Below are 23,944 nucleotides of genomic sequence, written 5' to 3' on the forward strand. Positions count from 1 at the left end.
ACCTTGGGGAGGAGAGGCAGTGGAGGAAAGGCAAATACTGCTAAGCTTTTCCAGCTGAAAGATGGGGCGTGCACTTTCCATGCTTGTCTGTGATAAGTCCTTGTGCAGAATCTTTTTAGTTGGTAGTTGTGAGGAGAGGCAAATAGATCTATATTCGGGCATCCCCATTTCCTTGTTATTATGCTGAAGACTTGTGGATCCAATTTCCACTCGTGGGGATCCAAGAGGTTTCTGCTTAGTTCTTCTGCCTGAGTATTTGTCTTTCCTGGCAGGAACTGTGCCTGCAAATGTACTTGGTAAGTCAATGCTATGTCCCACAAAGTCATGGCTAGTCTGCAAAGGGGGTAAGAATGAGTGCCTCCCTGCTTGTTTATATACCACATGACCATGGTGTTGTCTGTCTTTATCAGTAGTTGTCCCGGATGAAGTAGGTCCTTGAAGGCTGTCTGAACAGCTAGCATCTCTTTTTGACTGATATGTAGATGCATTTGGTTTGCGGACCATGTGCCTTGAATACATCTTCCTGCCATGTGGGCCCCCCAGGCATAATCTGATGCATCGGTTGTTAATGTCTGCCTGGCTGGGGGTAAAGTGAATGGCTGTCCCTTGTTCTGGTGGCAAGCCTTCGCCCACCAACGAAACTCCTGTTGCAGGCAGGGAATGAGAGTAATAGTTGTTTCCAGGCTGTGGCAATGTTGAGTCCAAACACTTTTTAGGTACCATTGAAGTTTCCTCATATGCAGTCTCGCATATGGAATTAGTAGAATGCAGGATGCCATGAAGCCCAAAGCCTGCAGAATTTTTCTTGCAGATAACTGGGCATTTATTGCCAACAGGTTGAAATAGGTGGTCAGTTGCCTTTGTCTGGCGTGAGATAAGCCATCTGGGCAGTTGTATTTAAGCTTGCACCCAGTAATATTATCTCGAGAGGGTACTAGTTTTGATTTCTTTTCGTTGACTGTGTACCCTAGGCCTGTTAGAAATCTCTTTACAAACGCCAGATGCTGTAGTAGAATGTCCTTGTCCTGCTTGAATGAGGCAGTCGTCCAAATAAGGATATATTTGTATTTCTCTGTCTGCAGAATGCAATTACTGGTGCCAGGCACTTTGTGAAGACCCTGGGCGCAGTAGATAAGCCAAAGGGCAGTGCAGAGAATTGGTAGTGCATTGAGCCAGCTTTGAATCTGCGGTATTTTCTGCATGTTTGTCTGATTGGGACATGCAGGTACACCTCTTTTAGGCCTAAAGTCACAAGCCAAGCCTTCTTGCCCAGCATGGGCAGAAGTTGCTGTAGAGTCAACATTTTGAATTTTGGTATATCCAGAAAAGTGTCCAGTATTGGTCTCCAGGTCTTGTCCCTTCTTGGTACCAAGAACAGTTTTGAATAAAATTCTTGTCCCTGCTCTTGCTCTGGTACTTGTTGAATGGCCCCTCATGTCCATGAGGGATGAGACTTGCTTTTGTGCCACTGCCCATTGATATTTTGGCAGGTCTGGCCAACCGTTTATCCTTGGCAGGGTATAGAAGTGAAACTTGTAGCACTATGTCTAGGACCCATTTGTCCTGGGTTATGTGCCAGTTTTGGAAAAAAGTGCTAGTTTTCTCCCTAAAGGTGCTGCCAAAAGATAAGTGCTTGGTGCAGGCAGGGGGAAGTCATTGGGACCATTTCCCGTATGGCTGTGATTTGTCTTCTCCACTTTTGAAGGTAGAAGCACCCCATTGTTTAGACCTGTACGAACCTTGGGGCTGGGATCTGTCTCTTGGGCATCTGTATCTGCCCCTTTGTGGTCTGACACTGGAGAGTTTCCAGTTTTGGAAAAAAGTGCTAGTTTTCTCCCTAAAGGTGCTGCCAAAAGATAAGTGCTTGGTGCAGGCAGGGGGAAGTCATTGGGACCATTTCCCGTATGGCTGTGATTTGTCTTCTCCACTTTTGAAGGTAGAAGCACCCCATTGTTTAGACCTGTACGAACCTTGGGGCTGGGATCTGTCTCTTGGGCATCTGTATCTGCCCCTTTGTGGTCTGTCTGACACTGGAGAGGACCAATTCTTTGTAGGCCAGTGTCTGCTAAATCTTGGAGGCTGAACCTGTAAGAAATCCTTAACCGTTTGCATAGATTTAGCTTTAGCTTTGTCCTCCATTTTCTTTAACACCTCTTCTGCTTTAACACCAAACAAAGTATCATGCTGTAATGGGGCATCTAATAATTTTGCTTTGACATGATCAGGCAGACTTTGTTCCTTTAACCAAGCATGCCTCCTGATCACAGAACCCGTAACAGCGGCTCTGCAGGAGGCCTCCAAAGAATCCAAACCACATTGCAAAGTATGCTTTCCAACTTGTTCAGCTGCATGCAATAAATCCTGCATTTCTTTGTTTTCTGCACATTCAGAATTTGTCAACATTTTCTGTTTAAGCAGTGGCATAATATATTGCTGATATTTGAGCATATGAAACTAACAATTTAAAGCCCTTATAGCCAAGGTAGCGGAAGTATAAATCTTTTTTCCCCATCTGTCCACTGCCCTAGAATCCCTGTCAGAGAAGGTAGGGTTAGCGGAAGCCTTGACCCCTTTGGGACCCTGAGAAATATTTTCGGGGTCAGCAGCAGGGTTTTTGAAAAGGAATTTATGAGAGCCAGGAACCCTGTAGTACCTGTCCGGCTTAACAGGAGCTGGAGGTAAGGAGTCAGGGGTCAGACTGGACTCTGAAATTACATCAATAATGTCTGACACAGATGGAATAGCTAGGGGCCTGTGTTGTGGTAGTAAAAGGAAGTCTCTGAGCCTTTTCTTAGATTCTGAAAAATCTTGGCTCTCCCAGTGGAAATGCTCCCTCATGGTATGCAAGGTTTCCCCAAAAGAGTAATCCTCAGGAGGAGAGGCTTAAGGGATAGATTCTTCAGCATCTGAATCCTTATAAGGAGGAAGAGAGTATTCCTGATTAGAAGAGGAATCAGATGAAATGGAAACCTGATCTGAAGATTCATATTCTCTCTCTTGCCTAGGCCTTTTATCAGGTGGGGGATGGGAACCCCTGATTAAAGTAATTAAATCTTCGGCCATTTTGAGCATCTGTTTTTTGGGCATGGAGGCCTGTCCATGGGACTGTTGTACTTGTTTCTTTGTCTTTAATGGTGCTTTAGTCTTTGCCTTTTAAGCTGGTCATTTTAATGTATAATTGAGTTGGTCTGAAAACACCCTCTGAAGCCGATGCCTGCTCAGCGGCTCCGGACCCATCTGAGGGAATAGTCCCGGAAGATCCATTACCTTGAGCTTCCAGCGGCCTAGGCGACTCCACGTATGAGTCGGTAGCGGCCTGCAAGTCTAAAGTAGCGGACGTCAGGGGCTGCGAAGGCACCTCACTGAGAACCGGCGACTGTCTTAGAAGAAGCCTTGTTGTCTGTTTTGGACCTCGGATGCCTGTCCTTTTCTTTTTCTTTGCATTTCTTGTGAATTCTGGTAGTCAGATGGCTATCAGACTACATTGTATAATTAAATCTTCTGCCAAAATAGTGTAATGCAAAATCGTACTGATGCTTAATAGTGCGTTGGTTAAATCTAGCACAAAACCGACAACTAGAAACGTCGTGGTCAGGGCCTAGGCAAGGAATACAGTAAGAATGAAAGTCCTTATGAGGTATTTGCTTTGCACAAGAAATACAATTAACTTTTTCTGACATCAGTCTAGAGCAAGAAAAAAAATTTCCCCAACGGGGTACCTGGCTTTTAATGAAGACTTCGGATCTGAAATTCGAACACGAAAATCTCAGGAGTCGACCGACTGGCACTTGTGAACTGCTTATGCTTCGGGCACCACGCAGCAAGAAAGACTGAAGAAGATGGCGTCGGCTGCATCTTTTATACCCCTGGCGCAATGACGTCAGGGAAGAGGTGACAGCAACCGACGTCGGACCTAGACTTTGGAATTCAGGCCGACTGAGGGTAGCCTGCCAGCAGGATAACCCAAGTGTAATGACTGCAACAGTGAAACACGAAGAACATCTGGTCTGACTTCCTTAGTTGTTTAGTTCTATGAAGGTAAAAACGCAATTATCTGTGAACATCCAGTTGGTGGAGCTTGTATTCTGCCTTGTTGCTGTGATTGGGAAAGAACACTGGGAGATCTATGAATTGATTTAAATTGTTCTCTGAGCAGACTTTAGGAAGAAAGGATGGATTGGTCCTCAGAGAAATTCTATCCTTGTGAAACACCAGGTAAGGACAACGAACACATAGTATTTGAAGTTCTGAGACACGTCTAGGTGAAGTAATAGCAACCAGAAAAAGTGTCTTCCAAGACAGAAACTTAAGGGAACATGATGCTGCCGGTTCAAAAGGAGGCAAAATTAAGGAAGTTAAGACTAAATTAAGATTCCAAGGAGGAGGGGGATCTCTCACTGGAGGTCTAAGAAGAGATGTTCCCCTCAAAAAAGCCTTACAGAGCTTATGAGACCGGATGTTAGAATTCAACAATCCGATATGAAAAATTGAAATGGCCGCTAACTGCACTCTACTGGAAGCGGCACCTGAATGAAAAAGTTGTGCTAGAAATTCAAGAATTTCATGGACTAGGGCTGAGAAAGGATCCACATTTCTAGACTCTGCCCAGTAAAAAAACAGTTTCCATTTACTAGCATACGTTTTTCTCGTAGTAGACTTATGTGAGGAAACGATAATATCACGGACTGCTGGGGAGATGCCGGGAAGCCTGGCTAAGGTTGGAATTGGAGTAACCAAGCTGTAAGCTGGAGTGTTGGAGGGACTGATGCAACCCGCCTGATTGATAAATCAGATAATCTGAAATCGGGTCCAGAATACAGGGCTGATCAACAAGGTAGGGATGCAGGAACGGAAACTATATCTGTCGAGGCCAGTAAGGAGCAATGAGGATCATTTTGCAACCCAACGATTTTGCTTTCTGTATGAGTCTTGGTATTAGGGGAAATGGGGGAAAAGCATAAAGGAGTCCCGGAGGCCAATCGTGGACTACAGCGTCTTTGGGTATGTGACCTGGAAGCGGGAGAAGTAGTTGCTGCATTTGTTGTTGAGAGGGGTGGCAAACAGATCACAGCAACGCTGTCCCCATTTGCGGAAGATAAGATCCGTAACTTCTTGATTCAGAGACCACTCGTAAGGCATGAGAATAGCTCTGCTGAGCCTGTCCGCTATGATGTTGGATCTCCCAAGGATGTGCATCGCAATCAGAAAACGTTGTGAGGAAATCGCCCATTGCCACAGTCTGAGTGCCACTCGACACAAGGGGTAGGACCTGGTTCCGCCCTGTTTGTTGATGTACCACACCACTGACATGTTGTCTTTTTGAACTGCAATGGTCACAGAAGGAAGAGAGCCTTGAAGGGCTTGCAACGCCAGAAGCACGGCTCTCATTTCTAGGACATTGATGTGCAGATGGTACTCGTGAGGTTGCCAAGTGCCGTGGACTGTCCTGCCCAGATAATGCCCCCCACCCTATTTTATTTTTATCCTTCTCTATCCCCATCAGGGAGGTGTCCGTGGTCACTGTGGCTACCGGTGGAGGCTGTATGAAAGGTCTGCCCTGAGACACTAGTGGGGAGTCCATCCACCAAGACAGGTGCCTTTTGCATGTTTCTGTAATCAGGATCATGTGAGACATGGGAAGCTCCTGAAAGGACCACTGCATGAAAAGAAGCCACTGAAGAATTCTCATGTGGAAATGCGCTAATGGAACTAGAAGAATGGCAGCTGCCATGGAGCCCAGAGCTTGAAGGACATATCTGACTTGAATCCTTTTGCTCTGCATTAGGATTAACACTTGTTGATGAATTGTGGAAACTCTTTCCAGTGGTAATCTTGCAAGCATTTCCCTTGTGTTTAATGCTGCTCCTATGTAAGTGAGAGACTGACAGGGCAACAAGGCAGATTTTTCAAAATTTATTGTGATGCCTAGTTGAGTGCATAAGGTGATTGTATAATCTCGCGCTTGTAAGAGTTGATGCCTGGTGGTAGCAGTGAGGAGCCAGTCTTCTAGATATGGAAACACCTGGAATCCTTGACGCCTGAGGTGAGCCGTGACTACTGCCATACACTTGAACACCCTGGGGGCTGAGGTGAGACCAAAGGGCAGAGCTCTGAAATGGTAATGACTGGCCCCTACCTGGAAGCGAAGAAATCTCCTGGAGCATCTGTCCATCTTGATATGGTAGTACGCGTCCTGAAGATCTATCGAGCACATCTAATCGTCCTGACCTAGAAAGGGTAGAATGGACTGTAGCATGACCATCCGAAACTTTTCTCTTTGTACAGATTTGTTTAGTCTGCTGAGATCCAGAAACAGTCTGCAGTCCGCAGTCTTTTTTGGTACCACAAAGAATCTTGATTAAGTTCCGGATCCGAGCTGGTCTGCGGGGACTTCCTGAATGGCTCTTTTTTCTACCAGTTTTGAAACTTCTATGACTGCTTGCTCCCTCAGATTGGGTGGAACATCTGGAAGGGCCTTTTTTGACTAAGGGGGATTGATGGAAGGGAATTTTGTAACCTCCAGATATAAAGGATAGTACCCATCTGTCTCTTGTTAAATTACGCCAGGCTTTTGGGTACAGCGAAAGTCTTCCCCCGACTGCCTCCAGAGGTGAGCAGCCGGGCAACCCTTCAGGGATGCTGGAAGGGCTTGCCAGAGAAGGATTCCCTGTCACCCTGGTTCTGTGGACCCCCTCTGCCACGAGGGTGGCGTCTGTTACTGTTGTTTCCCCCTCTGCCTCTGGAGGAAAAATCACCACGTGTGTCAGGCAAGGATCCCTGGGATTTCCGGAACCACATCTTCCCACTTTTCTGACCCTTGGGTAAGGTCTAGAGGGAGTGGAAAAACGGACTCCCACGGCAGATTCTCTTGCCTTCTTGCTCACACCTGGTCAACCTGTCTTTCACCTGAGGCCTAAAGAGAAAGGAGCCATCAAAGGGAGTATTGGTGAAGGACGCTTGAAAGGGTTCCGCAAACTGACACAGCCGCATCCAAGCATGTCTCCCGAGGGCCACACCTGTGCCAGCGGCTCTGCTCGCTCCATCGGCTGCATAGGAAATCAGCCTCATGGAGGAGTTGACTATGGAATTAAAAGTCACCACCTGGGAAGCTACTTTGGCTTGTACTCCCTCAGCTGTAGGATTTTAAAGGGAATCTCCAAGCTCTTTCAGGAGATCCCTTTGAAGAAGAGTAAAATGACGGACAGTTCAGCGACCTCATTGAGAAGGTCGCTGAAGCAAACATTCGCTTTCCGTATCTGTCCATCGTCCGAGACTCTTTGTTAGGGTATGAACAGATGAAAAGGTTTCTGCTAACTCTTTCTTGGTGGCTGCTGCTACCACCATGGCATCAACGGGCACACCTTTGTATAGGAATTGCTTATCCTGGCGGGCTGTAATAAACTTGTTAGGTCTCCTCGGAGTTGGTTCCACAGTGTCTGGAGCTGACCAAGCCTTTCCAGCCACCACAGACATGAGTGGGTCAAAAGGAGGAGAAACTCAGGAGGTGGAAGGTTGGGAACCAAATGCGTCCAGGAATACAGACTCATCCTCGGTAGGGGCTAGGGAAGTCCAGTTCCCCCTCTGCATAAGCATTTCAAGGATGTCCGAAAAGGAAACTTCTTCAGAGGGAGACCTTGGGGACCCTTCCGATTCATCTAAGTCTGTATCTTAAGTGATAGACTCAGGGGAGCCAATGTACTTCCTCTTGCACTACGTCTTCCGAAGGGGCTCCTCTGAGTGATCAGGGGAGGCCTCGGAAGAAGAGGGAACACCCAATGGGGTGTCCTGGGGCATCGGTTCCCTACTCTTGGGGTCTGGAGGAGGAGCAGAGGTTGGCACAGACACTATGGAGGACGGAGCCAGTGGAGCTGGTAGTGGAGCTGTTTCGGGGGACGGCACACTCCGCATGACATCGAAGGCGTCCCGACCTCGAGGCAGAGAAAGCTCTGGTTCTGAAGAAATAGGAATCTTTGTCTGTGCCGAGGGCGACGGCTCAGAGGCCGATGTTGGAGCCGAGCTCACCTGCGCCGAAGCTCCGAGGGGGAGAACGGGGTCGGACAACGGTCCGATGCCACTCCCCCCTCAGAACCAATGAGAGCCCTGGCGTCCAGATTCCTCGATAGCAGGAACAATCGAGGTAGTCAGAGCCGAAGGAGAGATGGTGATCGGAGCCGACGGTTCCACTACCCGCACACCAATGAACTCTGGCTCCGAACTCAATGGAGTCGAAGGAGGAATGGAAATAGAAGCGGCAGGAGCCGATACCTATTGAGGTGGGCTGGATAGTATTTTAGCTAGTGCCTGTGACTTAAGCAACCTGCTTACTCTCCACATCATGATCCGAAAGCCTAGAGGATCAAGAGGAGTGTGAAGAATGGTGGCTATGCTCACTTTGTAATAATGGCGACCGAGGTGCCGAGTGGACTGACTCTAAAGAAGGGGACTTCAGTCTCTTATGGCTCCGTGACGGCTCCGAAACATCTGATGGAGCCGACGGAGGAGTTGTCTTGTCAGTGCCAGCTGGAACCGACATACTCGGTTGTTCCAGTACAGGATTTTGCTCCAATGGCGGAGCCGACGGTTTGACAGATTTAGTGGATTTCACTGGGTGAGAACTCTGTGCTGGTGAATCCTGAGGCTTCAATAAACCCCGAAGGATTAATTTGCTTTTGTGCTCCTGCAGGACCCTTGGACTAAAGGTGTGGCAAATAGAACAAGAGTCCTGCAGGTGAACAGCACCCAAACAAACGCACTAGTGTGCCCATCTGTCAGAGACATTTTCTGACAGCATGAGTCACACTTTTTGAAGCGAGAAACTTTCACATCCTTGGACATAACCTCTACCACTACACACAATCCAAGTACCAGAACACAGACAGACAATCTCTACACTACTAAACGAACACAACAGATTTTCTTTTTTTATATACAGTAAAAAAAAAAAAAAAAAAAAAAAAAAAAAAAAAAAAAGGGGGGGGAAGGACAGCCTCTAAGTTAAACGGCTTTCCTAAGGGGGGGGGGGACTCTCTAATTTAAATGAGTTCTTAAGAAAAAAAGGGACTGCGGAAAGAAGCGACGTCCACAAACAACATCCACAGAGAATAAAACTATAAGGGGAAGTATACTAGTTTTAAGAAGTTTAAACAAATATAATTATACAAATATACAAAAGCATACATGCCTGAGCCAGAAACGACACACCTCGTAGCTGAAGCGGCAAACGAGATCTGGGTAGCTTTCGCTAGGCATCATGGGATAAGGGGTAGCCTTGAGCCAGTAAACAGCTCTCGAGCTATTGAAGATGGCCGAGTCGGAGCTCGAACCCAAACAGCAAGAACGAAGGCGAGATAGACAACTTATATGTTCTATGTTTTTCTCATTACATTTTTTCACTCTTATGTAACATGATACTTTGTGATTTAAAACATCTGTAATTGATTTTTGAAAGATTGTGATTGTGGGGCTTTTCACCGCAGGCCTCCACTGAAAATAGACACTTTTTAACCCAGTTGGACTTTCCCGGTAAACAAATGTCAAATAAATTAATAAAAGTAGAACTGCAAAACTGCTGTCCCCGTCATTGAGATGGTTGAAGAATTCAAACTTCTATGCTCTGAGAATTTGGACTACTGATTCACACATGCATTCCATAAACAAACGATCCCAGCTTCTTGGTCTGAATCTTACTACTGCTCAAAGGAAAATCTCTGAAGCCAAAAGACTAGTCCCCCCCCCCCCCCCCAAGGGTCAGGCGTCCAACTCGGATACTGTAAAGACAGGGACAATGACATCTATACAACCACAACCCCCTTTTCCCATTTTTGCACATGGGGTCAGAGTTTCAAGTCTACAGTAAGAATCTTCTAGATCCAAGGTTTATACAGCTGGGTGGCTAGCCCTGCCATGGTAGTTCTTTTACACCTCACACTCACCTATGGCCAATTTAGGGTGCCCAATCCACCTACTGCAGGTCTTTGGAAAATGGGAGGAAACTGGAGAACCAGGAGGAAACCCACGGAAACACACAGAGGACACTGTCAAGTCTGCTGATTAATGCAACTATAGCCACTGCAGCCATCACACCTCATATTCCCTTGAATTTTTATGCTGGCATGCACTCTATCACTTCATAACTTCCACTCATCTAGTGATCACAGAATGTAAGAAACTGTAAACAAATACCTTAAAATAGTAACATCATATCCATTAAAATCTGCTCAAGCTGCTCATACTTTGTGTGTGTGGTCTGGAACTACCTTCTGTGTCTTATTCTGAGATCTCCATCAGTCAGTCAAAGCCAAGTAATCTCTTGAAAAACAAGGCATTCAAAAGCAAAGGCAGTAAAGATTTTAAGTACATAGCGAAACTCTGAATTCCTCAATTGGTACACAATGGGAGGGCATGTGACAAATCACTCCAAAATGCAGCCCCTCCCCGAAAAAAAATGCACGTTTCTCACACAAATGTTCTCCATGTCTGAGCAGGGATCCCTCTCTCCAGCTAGCCTTCCAATGCCTGACAGCTTATCAAAAATGAGTAGTCATAAGAAAAAGTGGATGGCCTGCCCCTGTAGGCAGGCAGTACCTTCTGTGTTATGAAATACATGCACATCACTGGCCTTGCCAGCAGTCTCTTCCCTCCCCCTCATCACACATGCACGGTTAGAAAAAAGTATGAAGATGGAAAAAATTTGACAAATATTAGCAGTCCTCTCTACATCTGCTAACAGTGAGACAGTCTTACTCAAATGAATATAAATTCTTGAAAACTTCTGAAATGTGCTTTAAAACAAAAAAGTACACTTCAGACAGTGCATGACACCTGGAGACTGATGCAAAATCACACAAAATCCAGCAAAATGAGCCCTGAGGGAAGGCTGCCAAATAAGCATACTGCTTGACAATGGTACTTCTAGAGTATCTTATAGAAAAAGAAAACAGGATTCAAAAGCTGACAGATGTGCAACTTACCAGTGTTGACTTGTCCTTGCACAGTAGTGGTGATGGGTACTACATGGGTCCCATTTTGCGTAATAGTTTTAATTGGTAGTTGGTGCTGACCTAGTGGCGTCTGTTGCACTATAGTAACCGTCTGTAATGATGTGGCCTGGGAAGTTTGAAAAATTCGACTCGCTGTCCCTAAAGGAGGGTGAGAAATTGTAGGCACAGGCTCCACTTTAACTGAAAGCAAACCAAAATTAAAGAAATAATGAATTTCAGCACGGAAGAAGGGGGGGGTCGAAAAACTGCATAAATTAAAACGTAAAGAAAATACAAATAGTATAACACCTCAATATTTACATGTCAAAAGGTTACCTACGTATACAGATCATGTGTACACAAAATGAATATCAGCAAAAAACTACTGAAAATCAGACTTAAAACAAAAAGCATACACTAACAGCACATTAAACATATGGCTGCAGCTCATCCTGAAGCAGTAAAAAAATAAGTACACAGTGCAACTGTGCAGGAACTTATAGTAGTAAATGCTCAAGTGGATCACTGTTACATTAGTAACTGCTACCAGGATGTCTGCCACAGAAAGCCTGGTGTTGAGTTCAGCACCCTTTCCCCTCCAGGATGAGTGGATGTCCACAATTTAAGGACATCAGCATTTTTCCCCATATAAAGCTGCCATCTTCCTACATTACTTAAGAGCTTCCTTGCCCAGATCATCAGAAGGTTATCCAGACTACCTAGTACAGGCTATAGTCCTAAGTAGTACATCCCATGGACCATATCTGGGATGTACTTCATTTAGCACAAAGGAGTGCCATTGTTAAGCTTGTCTTCGTGGACAATTAGAAAAAGGATATCTTCATATAAAGGCCTGTAGTTCTGAATCTGTTCTAACTAAGGTGATAGCGAGTAACGGAAGTTTTCCAGGTTTAAGTATTTAAGGGGAACACAGGCAGAATGTTCAGAAGGAGACCGTCTCCCAGGACATAATACAAGTTGCATGGAGAAGCAGCCAGCTTTTTAGGTACTATCAAATGCAGAACTCCCTTAACGAGGTGCTTAACAGGCTGCAGTGATGCAAGAGAGGAATCCATAAGTATGCAAGCAATTACTGAGTGTACCTTCACGGAATCTTATCTCAGTTCTGCGATGAATAAGTACAGCAGCATCAAATGTACTGATATACTCTGAAGGGGCCCTGATTATTGCTATGTCATCTGCCTAAGCAGAATCTCCTTCTGGCAGTCTTCCTGACTTATTTAATGCTAGTCAGCCTGCTCTCAGTGAACTGTTACCTGAAGGGCACAGTGAGCAATTAGGTCTTCAGTATGGAATGTATCAAATTTCCCTTACTCTCTTGTGAGGAGTTCCAAATGCAAAAGAGGTGCGAGAGATTTCATCCTGGTCAGTTAAATGAGGAAGTAGAGCCAATGTGGCCCTGTCAAAAAAGGTGCTATTAGGTGAAATGAAACCGCTCCCTTACTTTATCACCCTGGGGAGAATGAAAATCATACAGAGAGACTTACCCATATGAAGGAGACAATCTGTTGCCCAAGCCTCTATGTGAAAAAAGGTAAGCCTCCTGATTGCTGGAGACCAGTAAGGTCCAAATGAACACCACTCTTTTGGAAATGGGTAACATGACTTGGTGATGCTGAAATCCTAGGTTTTGAAAACAATCTATGGCAAAATGCAGAGCCCTTCTCCATCTGCACCACGGTACAACGGTGCAGTGGTAGCGTTGTTGCCTCTCAGCAAGAGGTTCTCCAGTTCGATTCTTGGCTGGAATGCCTTCTGTGCAGAGTCTGCACGTCCCCTCTGAGTTTGTGTGGGCTCTCTCTGGGTACTCCAGTTTCCTCCCACATTACAAAAACATGCATCTGGAGCATTTCTCCCTAGGCCTCCACTGAAAATTGTCTTTGTTCCAAGTCAGACTTTCCTGATAAACAAATGTTAAATAAATAAATAAAAATCTATTCCTGCAATACTGCCTAATAGAGGCAGACAACCAGCCAGGGTGTAAATATGAATGCCCTTGGTTTGGAAACAGAAGACAGCTAAGACCATGCACTTTCAAAGTTTCCTGGGAACAGTACACAATCCGAAGAACAAGGAGATAAACAGAGACCGACATCTCCACACCTTAATTTGAAACGGCAATGTGGCATGTGGGGGAAGGCATCCTTCAGACTGGGTAACCATCACAGCTTGAGGGGAAAAAGGAGTAGTAAGAGGTCCTGCAAAGTCAACATTTTAGGACTTAAGGTAGTTGCTCCTCAATGGGAACCCTCTTTCTGGGCACTTGGAAAAGTCTTGGATATAAAGTACAGTTTTGTACCTACCATAAATGTAGATGTCCGAACAGGATAGCATCTGCAGTCCTAACAAATGGGTTGTCCTGTCGTCAGGCAGCCCTTCGGTCGGCCGGATTCCAAAGTCTGGGTCTGGCCTCGGCTGGTGTCGCACTTCACCCGACGTCATCTCTGCTGGTCTTCGGGTATAAAGGCATCAGCTGACGCCATTTTCCTCAGTGTTTCTTGCCCCAGATGCCAGTTGCCCTCTTGGAGAGCTAAATTTTGGATAAATGCCAATGTTTCCAAAAAGGTAGAAGGCAAACACAAAAAATAAGCATGTATATACATATATACAAACAAATACACCATAAGAGATCCCCCCCAGCTAGCTATTAGGAGGGTAAATACCCTAGGAGTACCACAGAGGGGAAGGAGGGTGGGTAATCCTGGCTGCAGATGCTATCCTGTTCGGACATCTACATTTATGGTAGGTACAAAACTGTACTATGTCCTTCAAGGATGCATCTGCAGTCCTAACAAATGGGTAGAATACCATAGCCAAACTAGGGGAGGAGGAAGAAGAATTATGGTGTAGTTAGGATCCCTTGCAAAACTGCAGTGGCAAAGCCTGCTCGGGATCTAGAGTATTGAGGTAAGTTATAATGCTTGGCAAATGTATGCACGGAGGTCCAAGTAGCCGCCTCAATAATGTCTTTGGTAGCCACTCCTCGTAAGAAAGCTGTGGTAGTGGCTGTAGCCCTTGTAGAATGAGGCCTTATGTTCTGTGGAATTTGCTTTCCATGGTAGGAGTAACAGAATCTTATGCAATTTCCTATCCACTTGGAGATTGTCTGTTTGGAAATTGCTTTTCCTTCCCTTCCTGTTGCATAAGCTACTAGAAGCTGGTCAGTTTTTCTATTGCCCTTGGTTCTGTCCAGGTAGTAGCGCAACTGTCTGTGTACATCCAAGGTATGCAGCAGTCTTTCCCCCCTGTTCTGTGGATTGGGAAAGAAGGTCGGTAGGTGGATTGCCTGGTTTAGAGACACTGGATACCACCTTAGGCATAAATGTAGGATTAGTTCTCATGGACACTCTATCTTGATGGAAGATTAGGAAGGATTGTACTGCCATTAAGGCCTGTAGTTCCGAAACCCTCCTTGCTGAAGTAATTGCCAGTAGGAAAGCAGTTTTCCGGGATAGGTGTTGAAGGTCTGCTGTTGCTGCTGGTTCGAATGGAAGGAGCGTCAATTTTTCTAGTACAAAGTTCAAGTCCCATGCTGGTAATGGTGGTTTCCTAGGAGGTTTTACATTCTTGATCCCTCTGAGGAACTGCCTGAGTAGAGGGTGTGAGAAGACAGGGGGTTCGAAGCTGTATTCTGCAGAAATAGCTGATGCATGTATCTTGATGGAGGAATAGGACAGGCCTGTATGGAGAAGCTCTGCCAAATACTCCAGGATGTTGGCAATATCTATATTTGACACATCTTTTCCTCTTTCAGAACTCCAAGTGACAAACCTTTTCCATTTTCCTGCATAGTTCCTTCTTGTTGAAGGTCTGCGGGCCTCAAGGATAATGTCTTTAACCCTTTGGGATAAATCTGGGTTAGTTGCTCTTATGTAATGTTCCAGGCAGTCAGTTGTACAGTTTTCAGGTTTGGATGCATGATGTTGTAGTCGCTCTGAGTTAACATCAAAGGAGTCAGGGGTAGTGTCCACGTTCCTCCCCGAGACATGCTCCTCAGCAATGGATACCAATGTTGTCTTGGCCAATTTGGAGCTATCAGAATTATCCTTGGACGTTCCTCTTTGATTTTCAGTAGTACCTTGTGCATCAAAGGAAGAGGTGGAAATGCATATGCTGTCAGGTCTTTCCAACTGAAGGATAGAGAGTCCACCTTCCAAGCCAGTGGGTGGTATGTCCTTGTGCAGAATTTCTTGATCTGGTGATTGAGTGGGGATGCGAATAGGTCTATTTGTGGCATTCCCCATTTTTTTGTGATGGCCTTGAAGATGTCCGGGTGTAGCATCCATTCGTGAGCATCCGAGGTAGTTCTGCTTAACATGTCTGCTAGGATGTTTTCTTTTCCCGGTACAAATATTGCCTGTAACTGAATGTTGTAGCTCAGAGCCATATTCCATAGGTCCAGAGCCATTCGACATAGGGGGTATGAATGAGTGCCTCCCTGTTTGTTGATGTACCACATGACTGTGGTGTTGTCCGTCTTTATCAGTAATTGGCCTTCTTTGAGGAATGGTCTGAACTTCTGGATTGCTAGTTTTACTGCCAGCATTTCTTTTTGATTTATGTGCAGGTGCAGCTGATCTGGAGTCCATAATCCTTGAATGCATTTGTCCAGCATGTGGGCCCCCCAACCTAGGTCTGAGGCGTCCGTTGTGATGGTTTGGCTTGCTTGAATGTTGTGGAAGGGCAAACCTGGGTTTGACTGGCATGCTTGTGCCCACCATAGGAACTCTTGTTTCAGGCATGGGATTAGTGGTATTTCGGTTTCTAAGCTGTGCCTGGGATTAGTGGTATTTCGGTTTCCAAGCTGTGCCTGTGTTGAGACCATAAATTCTTTAGGTACCACTGTAGCTTTCTCATATGCAGTCTGGCATGGGGGATCAGGATAATGCATGATGCCATGAAGCCCAAGGCCTGCAGTACCTTCCTTGCTGTTAGTTTGTTCTGCTTTGTTAATGCCAAGAAGTAAAGAGGGAGATGTTCTTGTTTTTCTGCAGTTAGGAATGCCATCTGTTTTACTGTGTCCAATTCTGCACCCAAGAATGTTCTTGTTTGGGATGGTATCAGTCTTGACTTTTTTAAATTGACTGTGTATCCCAGGGCTTGTAGTAAGCAAATGACCCTTTGTAAGTCTTGTGTCAGCTTGCTTTTGTTGTCCGCTTGTATCAGGCAGTCGTCCAGGTATGGATAAATTTGGATTCCCTGTAGCCTGCAATGAGCGATTACTGATGCCAGGCATTTTGTAAATACTCTGGGCGCAGTAGATAAGCCAAAGGGCAATGCTGAGAATTGATAATGCTCTGATCCTGCAAGAAATCTGAGGTATCTTCTGCAATTTGGTCATATGGGGACGTGCAGGTATGCCTCCTTGAGATCTAGAGTTACCAGCCAACACTCCTTGCCCAGCATGGGAAGTAGTTGCTGTAGGGTCAGCATTTTGAATTTTGGAACAATGATGAATGTGTTTAAAGCGGACAGGTCGAGAATAGGTCTCCAACTTTTCTCTTTTCTTGGTACTAGGAAGAGTCTGGAATAAAATCCTTTGCCCTGTTCTGTAGGTGGTACCCTTTCCACAGCTCTCATCTTTGTTAATTGAGCTATCTGTTTTAGAGCTTCTGTTTTTTGATTTGGTGGTAGGTTTGGCATTCCTCTTTTTACTGGTAAGGTGTGGAAATGAAACCTGTATCCTTGGTCTATAGTTTGCAAAATCCACTTGTCTCTTGTGATATAGTGCCAATTTTTTGAAAATAAGGCTAACTTTCCACCTAAGGGTGCTGCTATTTGTTCCCTGGAAGGCGGTGTCAGAGCCAAGTCACTGTGTTTGACCTGTTGTAGTGGCAGTGGTTGTTGTCTGTGCCTCGTTGGTTATTGCCTTGCCACTGGCGTCCTCTGTAGGCACCTCCTCTGGATTGATTTCTGCCTCTGGAACGTCTATTCCTGCCTCTCTGAGATTTAGAGGAGTCTGAAAAGGACCAATTTTTGGAAGGCCAGTTCCTGCTAAACCTTGGGGGCTGAACCTGTAAGAAATCTTTAACTGTTTGTACAGATTTTGCCTTTTCTTCCATTTTCTTCATTACTTGCTGGGCAGGAGAACCAAATAGACTGACCTTATCCATAGGAGCATCTAATAGTTTTGCTTTAACATGATCCGGCAAGACCTGTTCTTTCAACCATGCATGCCTTCTTATAACTGTGCCAGTCATGGCTGATCTAAATGAAGCCTCCAGTGCATCATAGCCACATTTTAAAGAATGGTTACTAACCTGCTGAATGTTATTCACCATTTCTAAAACATATTTCTTATCTAAGGAATCATCAGAGGACAGTTTCTTAGTTAACTGATCAAGCATAAACTCTTGGTATTGGATCATATGAAACTGACAGTTCAAAGCTCTAGCTGAGAGAGTAGCAGAGGTGTATACTTTTTTACCCCATCTCTCTAAGGACCTGGATTCCCTTTCAGAAGGGAGAGGGTTTTTCGCTGAGGTTGAAGCTACTGCCTTAGGCCCCTGGGAGATAGTCTCAGGATCTGCAAGGGGAGCCTTGTATAGGTGGTGATGAGTGTCCGGTGCCCTGTAAAACCTATCGGGCTTGGCAGGGGCTGGAGGTAAAGTATCAGGAGCAGAGCAAACATCATTAAATGCATCATCCACAACAGGAAGGACTGGAGGTATAGCTAAGGGCCTATGTTGCGGTAAGTGTAGAAAGGTCCTAAGCCTTTTTCTCGAATCTGAGAAATCTTGTCCCTGCCATTGGAATTGCTCTCTCATGGCACGTAAGGTTTCCCCAAAGGAAAATTCCTCTGGTGGAGAGGCAGAAGGAATAGATTCTTCAGCATCGGAATCTTCATAAGTAGAAAAAGGAGCCTCTGGATGGTCTGTATTGTCTGAATCATCAGAAGAGTCATCTGAGGACACTGGCTCAGGGGGCTCTGCTCTAGGTCTCTTTTCTGGAGGTTGAGAGGCCCTGTCTGGGTGAGATTGGGATCCCCTTATTAAAGAGATGAGATCCTCTGCCAGAGTAAGCATTTGGGAACTGGAACTGGGCCTGTGAGAGGGGGGTTTAACAGGCACAGACTTAGCAGTTTTGGCTGCTTTAGCCCTGGCAAAGGCCTTTATAGACATGGCTGCAGGAGGCCTAGCAGCACCACGTGCTGGGGTAGAGACATCCAAAGGGATGGTGTCCGATAATTCTAGAGGAACCACATTAGTAGGCAAAACTTCAGAGGCCGATTCAACTAGGGTAGCAGGAGCCTCGGTAGTAGTCATAGATTCAGCTGACGACTGACCCGTTTGCTCAGTTTCGGCCGAAACCAAGACACTCGCGGTTTGCTTAACCGTGGTTTCGGCCGAAATCGCGGACCGCGAGTGTTGGTCTTTTTCTTTGCGTTTCTTAACAATTTGTGAAGTCGGAGGATCCGACGGCATAATGTACGCAAAATCTGAGCCGAAAAATTGTTCAGCAAACTCCGACCGACGCCTAAGCGTTCGTCGGTTGAAAGAAGCACAGGCTAAACAGGCTGCTACGTCGTGGTCTGGGCCTAAACAAGGTAAGCAGTAAGAGTGGAAATCTTTATGAGGTATTTGTTTCCCACAAGTTAAACAGTTATTCACTTTTTCTGACATCGGCTGAGGCAAGAAAGAGTCCCCAATGGGGTACTTAGCTTTTTAGAAGTCTTCGAAGTGGTATTCGGTAGTAGTAATCTCTGGATCTGACCGACCGGCACTTGCGAACAGCTTCTGCTTCGGGCGCCACGCGGCAAGAAAGACTGAGGAAAATGGCGTCGGCTGATGCCTTTATACCCGAAGACCAGCAGAGATGACGTCGGGTGAAGTGAGACACCAGCCGAGGCCAGACCCAGACTTTGGAATCCGGCCGACCGAAGGGCTGCCTGACGACAGGACAACCCATTTGTTAGGACTGCAGATGCATCCTTGAAGGACATCCAACTGTTTTGATCCTGCTTTGGCACTGGTTTTGCTACTCCTAGCTGGAAGAACTCTTGCAGAACTGAAAGGATAAGATTTACCTGGTTCTCTTCACAGAGAAGCAATACACATCTTTGGTCTTCTTAAAAACTGAGCACAAAACTCTGACAGATTACCTGGAGTACCCACTTGCATCTTGTGATGCTTTCCCAACTCCTTATACAATGAGTTTATCCTTCTTGCCATCCAGTGGGTTGGTAGGTGAACATGGGAGGATCATGCAGATCCCAGGCTTCTCCTTTTGGTCTTCCCGCCACTTTTTTTAAAATGAACCTTCCTACCTCTTCCTTGTTCGAGACAGCAGGGCGCAACATCTGATGGATAAACCTCCCCATACCTTGGTATAGGGGTATGAAACTGTTCCACTGAATGAAGTCTCCCTACTTTCCTCCATATTTTTCAAACCTTCCAACACAGTACGGGGCCCTAAACAGCAGATCCTTATTCAAGGGCTGTATTAAAATAATTGAAATATAACTGCCTCTAACAGACACAGACGCCTCAGCCAGTCATACCCTATAACCCCTGACTCAGTGGTTGGTGTTCTAGACTCTGCATACACAGCTTCATAGCCACACTTAACAGTGCTCAAATACCCAAGTAATGGTCTTGGTGAAGTCCAACTAAATCATACTCTGATCCAAATTACAACACATCCTCCTCAAATTTTCTCCTTCATTTGGTGGACGACAGCAATCTGAAATGTGGTCAAACGTGTCTGACAGTTAATGACTCTAAAGGCTTGGGTGACAACTGGGTATAATGTCTTCCCCAAATGGTCAAGTCTGCTTTTCCTGTCAACGACAAAAGTATCGGGAGCAAACAGCCAGCAGCCTTACAGGCCTCACCCTTCTTGAAAAGGTGTGAAGTATAAGGGTGGTTATGAAACGAGGCACACATGCCCAGTGAATCAACTGCATTTTACACCCCATGATCCTGTGAACTAATTTAGGCCCTTCACTGAATCCACTGCAGGATTTATGTGAATAAATGTATGGGACTCTTGAACGCTGTAAAACATACTGGTGTTTTATGGGCAGTGTACCAGGATTCTTGCAGAAAAGTAAAAAATTCCTGCTAAGATCCCTGGGCTGAAGGAACAGATATAGGTTTAGCATCATCCAGGCCTAGCAAATTAATTTTTTTTTCTGGGCATCTGACGTTTCCTTTAACTTTCCATTTGAAATGCTCTTTCATTTTTGCAAGTGACATTTCAAACGTCATTACCTATGTTAGAGAAGCAGAAGACATGGTGCCAGTCTGTTAAATCCTACAGGAAAAGACATCTGGAAAGCACCATCTACTTCTTTCCCCTCATCCTCTGAAGTGTCACACTTCCTAACTGGGAAGGGCTTCCTCATTTTCTTAGAAGCGAGGAGTCCAGGCACCGAAGGTTGATCTGCACTTTGTTGCAAGTTTTGCAAGATAAGCATTCATGGTTAAGACCCTGGATGGTGGTGGGAACGGAGGACCAGACAAATGCAGACAGCTAGAAGAGGTGGACATCCTATGCTTGAATTACAGGGTCTTCTTGTTTGGTTCGTTAACATGCAGGCATGAGGACAGACGTCCCAGTACTTCCCATCTGGATAGGGGTTGTCATCCTTAATAAATCATAGGAGACTGTCTTTCTCATCAAAGATAATAGCATGTTTTGGCAATGGACACTACTGGGAAGATGCCCAGAGTTCCACATGAAGTCCTTCCACCTGGGGGAAGGGACATGGCTAGATCTGCAAGTATGGCAGACATCAAAGGGGCTTTGCCGGAAGCCATGGAGGCTTGAGATGTGTGGACTCTAGGTTGCAAAAGCACATCAGAACTCAAAACTTCATGCCAAGCAGAGAAAGAAGCCTTGACCGTGTCTACTGACTCCCTGGCCAACTTCTCCTTAAGTCACTTCTCTATGTACTTTTGCAGGGAGAGGAACATCTGTAGTTGAAGAACTTGAAGACAATGTGAAGTGCAGGCCAGGGTCTTAACTCTCTTCCTGTATGAATAACTTTGCAGGGAATGTTCCCTTCTGTTTTGGGATTGAAGCTATGGCAAGCACTGCAACTTCTAATGCCTTGTTCGTGTCCTAGCAGAAAACACACTATGGAAATCTGAATGTGGAATTTGTCTAACACATTAACTTTTAGTTATGTACTTACCATAACTTTAGATGTATGGGATCCATCTCACCTACATTCTCTACAGATGGGTTCGGAGCCGATCCTCGGCTCCGACTCGGCCGCTATACAAGAGAACGCAGTCTCTTATTGGCTGAGTTACCTCGTATCCCAGGATGCACCACTACTGCTTCCCCAGATCTTGTTTGTCCGCACACACACACACAGACTATTGTTATAACATTCCCAGGTGTTTCAAGAGAGGAAGAAGTTGAATTCGGATCGTCCGGTCTCTTCTGGTCTACGAGGCAGGGGGAAGGAGGGTGGGTTATTAGGAATGTAGGCGAGATGGATCCCATACATCTAAAGTTATGGTAAGTACATAACTAAAAGATGTAATGTGATCCTATCTCGCCTACATTCTCTACAGATGGGACAGCGTCCCTAGCACCCAATTCCTGGGTGGCTCACTGGAAAACGCTCCCGAGAACCGTGGAACCGAAGGAAGCTCGACCCCTAGATACCACATCCAATTTGTAGTGAGAAATAAAGGTGTGTAGAGAAGACCACGTAGCAGCCGCACAAATATCACTAATAGAGAGCTTAGAATGAAAGGCTGCCGAAGTGGCCATAGCCCTGGTAGAATGAGCTTTCACTGGAACTATAAGCTCCTAATTTGAAATGAGATAAATATGACTGATACAGTCTTTGATCCACTTGGCAATAGTGACTTTTGTGACGGCTTTGCCTAATTTACTATCCGAAAAGGACACAAACAGTTGATCTGATTTTCGTGCTTGGTGTGTCCTATCCAAATAGAAACGTAATTGTCTGTGCACGTCTAAGCTGTGAAAGGTATATTCAGCTCTGTTTGAATACTTAGGGAAAAAGACCGGTAATTCCAGTGATTGTTGCAAACAAAAGTTAGAACAAACCTTTGGTATAAAGGATGGGTTTGGTCTAAGAGATACTCTATCCTTGTGAAATACCAGGTATGGTGGTTTGACACATAGGGCTTGAAGTCCTGAAACTCGCCTGGCTGATGTAATAGCAACTAGAAGAGCAGTCTTCCAAGAAAGAAATTTTAAGTCACAGGTTGCTGCCGGCTCAAAGGGAGATGAGGTTAATGCACCTAACACCACGTTAAGGACCCACGGTGGTGCAGGATGAGATATAGGGGGCCGTAGAAGCCAAGCTCCTTTAATAAATGCTTTGCACAACTTGTTGCTCATTAAAGGTGGTTCTACGCTCTCGTGAAAATTGGAAATAGCAGCCAATTGAACTTTGACGGTAGACACCGAACAACCTTGGTTGAACAGGGAAGCTAAAAACTTCAGTATCTCTGACACCGAGGCTGTCATAGGGTCTAATCCTCGGAGTTGGGCCCAAATAGCAAACCTCTTCCATTTATTGCTACACATCTTTTTAGTAGAAGTCTTGTGGGCCGAGGACAAAATATGCATGACTTCAGGGTCGAAAGAATGGCTCCTAACTATGGTCGGAAGAGGAGTAGCCAAGCTGCTAACTTCAATGAATGGAGGGACTGATGGAGCTGTCCTGACTGATGCGTCAAGAGGTCTGGAACTTGGTCCAGGAACCAGGGACCCTCCAATGCATATTTGTGAAGAAAGGGGAACCAGACTTGACGAGGCCAGTATGGGGCGATTAGAATCATTTCGCTTCCCAAGCGAATCGCCTTCTGAATCACCTTGGGGAGAAGGGGAACCGGTGGAAAAGCGTATAGCAGACCGGGGGGGGCAAACTTGGACTAGAGCATCCTTGGGGATCTCCCCCAGAACTGGGGTGAGAGAGAAGAACTGCTGGCATTTCGCGTTGAGGGGAGTTGCGAAGAGATCGCAACAAGGAGCTCCCCATCTCGTGAAAATCTGTGCTACCACTCTGTCGTTCAAGGACCACTCGTGAGGGGAGAGAATAGTTCTGCTCAGTCTGTCGGCTATCACGTTGGATCTCCCCGGAATGTGTGTTGCCACTAGGAAACGTTTGGTAGCAATCGCCCAATCCCATACCTTCATGGCCTCTCTGCAAAGGGGGTAAGACCTGGTCCCTCCTTGCTTGTTTAAGTACCAGACTACCGACATGTTGTCGGACTGAATGGCAATCGCACCCTGGGAGAGGTGATCGTGCAGTGCATGCAACGTTAAAAGCACCGCCCTCATTTCCAGGATATTGATGTGGAGAAGACTCGCCGGTGTGCCACGTGCCTTGGACCGACCTGTCCAGATAATGTCCCCCCCACCCTGTCTGGGAGGCGTCCGTAGTCAACGTGGCCGAGGGGAATGGGGGAACGAAGGGTCACCCTAGATTCAGGTTGGAGGAAAGAAGCCACCAACGAAGATCCTGTTTGCACGTCTCTGTGCTCAATATGTGGTGACTGAGGGGAAGGTCTTGATAAGACCACTGGACTGATAGGAGCCACTGGAGTATCCTCATATGCAACCTTGCCAAGGGGACCAGAAGAATGGTGGCTGACATGGAACCCAACAGCTGCAGGACCATTCTCGCTGGAGCACGACGTCTGAGGAGTAATGCCCGAACCTGAGACTGCAGCATTGCTATCCTTTCCGCAGGAAGATAGACTCGCATCTGCCTTGAGTCTATTTCTGCACCAATAAACAGAATACGCTGAGATGGCAGCAATACAGATTTTGTCCAATTGAAGGTGATTCCTAAGGAGTTGCCTAGAGATAGTGGCTGCTAGAGTCTTCAAGAGTAGATGCCTGGAGGTGGCAGTTAGGAGCCAGTCGTCTAGGTATGGAAACACCTGGAATCCTAGACTTCTCAGGTGAGCAGTCACCACCGCCAAACATTTGGTGAACACCCTGGGGGC

At 45.9% G+C, this 23,944-nt stretch overlaps 1 protein-coding gene across 3 annotated transcripts in view; it reads right to left on the reverse strand.

Annotated features, from left to right (window-relative positions):
- Positions 1–23,944, reverse strand: part of FOXK2 (forkhead box K2) — a 1,878,646-nt gene that overhangs the window by 170,989 nt on the left and 1,683,713 nt on the right. For all 3 annotated transcript variants that reach the window (XM_044068131.1, XM_044068130.1, XM_044068128.1), the window contains one exon: positions 10,971–11,180. In XM_044068131.1, coding sequence (XP_043924066.1) covers positions 10,971–11,180 — 210 coding nt within the window. The remainder of the gene's footprint in view (positions 1–10,970; positions 11,181–23,944) is intronic.

Source organism: Protopterus annectens, chromosome 4.part0 (genome assembly GCF_019279795.1).
Source record: "Protopterus annectens isolate FY-2018-M chromosome 4.part0, PAN1.0, whole genome shotgun sequence".
Lineage (NCBI taxonomy): Eukaryota > Metazoa > Chordata > Ceratodontiformes > Protopteridae > Protopterus > Protopterus annectens.